General features: G+C 71.5%; 1 protein-coding gene across 1 annotated transcript; it reads right to left on the bottom strand.

Annotated features, from left to right (window-relative positions):
• Nucleotides 1–7: 7 nt before the first annotated feature.
• LOC113979956 (ferritin, higher subunit-like) lies at nt 8–836 on the bottom strand (the record flags this gene model as incomplete). The annotated part of the gene is made up of 3 exons (XM_027707233.1): nt 592–836; nt 243–389; nt 8–157 (listed from the first exon to the last, which is right to left on the bottom strand). Coding segments are annotated over exons 1-3 (399 nt in total), but the record flags the coding sequence as incomplete, so codon positions are not given.
• Between the last annotated feature and the right edge of the window lie 209 nt (nt 837–1,045).

Genomic DNA, 1,045 nt, shown 5'->3' with positions numbered 1-1,045 from the left:
GGTGAACGAGGGGGGCAGAGGAAGGACTCACGTGGGGGTCTCCCTTCTCGGCGGCCAGGCCGTGCAGGTCCAGCAGCGCCTGGTTCACCGACTTCTCCAGCTGCAGCGCCGCCTCCACCGCCTCCAGCGCCGACCCCCAAGTGTCCCGCTCCGGCTTCTGGAGGAGGAGAGCAGGGACCGTCACCACGGGGGGAGCCCGAGACCCCCAGCACCCCCCGGCACAGCCCGAATCCCCCCGAAACCTTGACGTCCTGCAGCAACACGCGGCCGCCGCGGCGCGTCTGGAAGCGCAGGAGCCCCTCGGCGTGTTCCCGCTCCTCCCGAGCCTGATCCTGGAAGAACCGGGCGAGCCGCGGCAGCGCCACATCGTCCCGGTCGAAGTAAAAGCCCTGCGACGACAGAGGGAGCGGGAGGCGGCTCAGGGGGAGCCCCCCGGGACTCCCCAAAAAGCCGCCCCCCTCCCCAGAGAGCCCCTTATCTCGCCCTCGCAGGCGGAGCCGCCCCACCGGCACCGGCACCGGCACCGGAGGGGTTTTGGGGGGCAGGAGGGCGCTCGGGGGGGGTGGGAAAGGGGTCTCAAAGCCCCCCTACCATGGACAGGTAGACGTAGGAGGCGTGCAGCTCCACGTTGGCCATGCGGTTCACGGCGGCCTCGCAGTCGCGGTGGTAGTTCTGGCGGATTTGGGACTCCATGGCGGGCGGACGGACGGACGGACGGACGGGACGAACGATGGGACAGATGGACGGACGGGACGGACGGACGGAGGGCGGCCGGTTCCGTTCAAGCACTGTTGAAGCGAGAACGCGGCTCTGCCCCGCACAAAGCCCCGCGCGGGGGTTTTATCCCTTTCGGCGGTGGGCGGGACCACCCGCCCCCCTCCATCCCCCCCCCCGGGACCCCCCTCCCGGGCCGGAAGGCGCGGTGGCCTTGGCCCTTGTCCCTGTTTGTCACACGGGGCCCAGTCAGCGTGACTGGGCAGGATCGGAGGGGTCGGAGCTCACGGGCGGGGGTCCCCCGGGGTGGTGGGGGGGTTGGGGGGGTTTG

Source organism: Neopelma chrysocephalum, unplaced genomic scaffold, assembly GCF_003984885.1.
Source record: "Neopelma chrysocephalum unplaced genomic scaffold, ASM398488v2 Primary Assembly neopelma1_90909, whole genome shotgun sequence".
Taxonomy (NCBI): Eukaryota; Metazoa; Chordata; class Aves; order Passeriformes; family Pipridae; genus Neopelma; species Neopelma chrysocephalum.
This window is presented reverse-complemented; position numbering and strand designations above follow the sequence as displayed.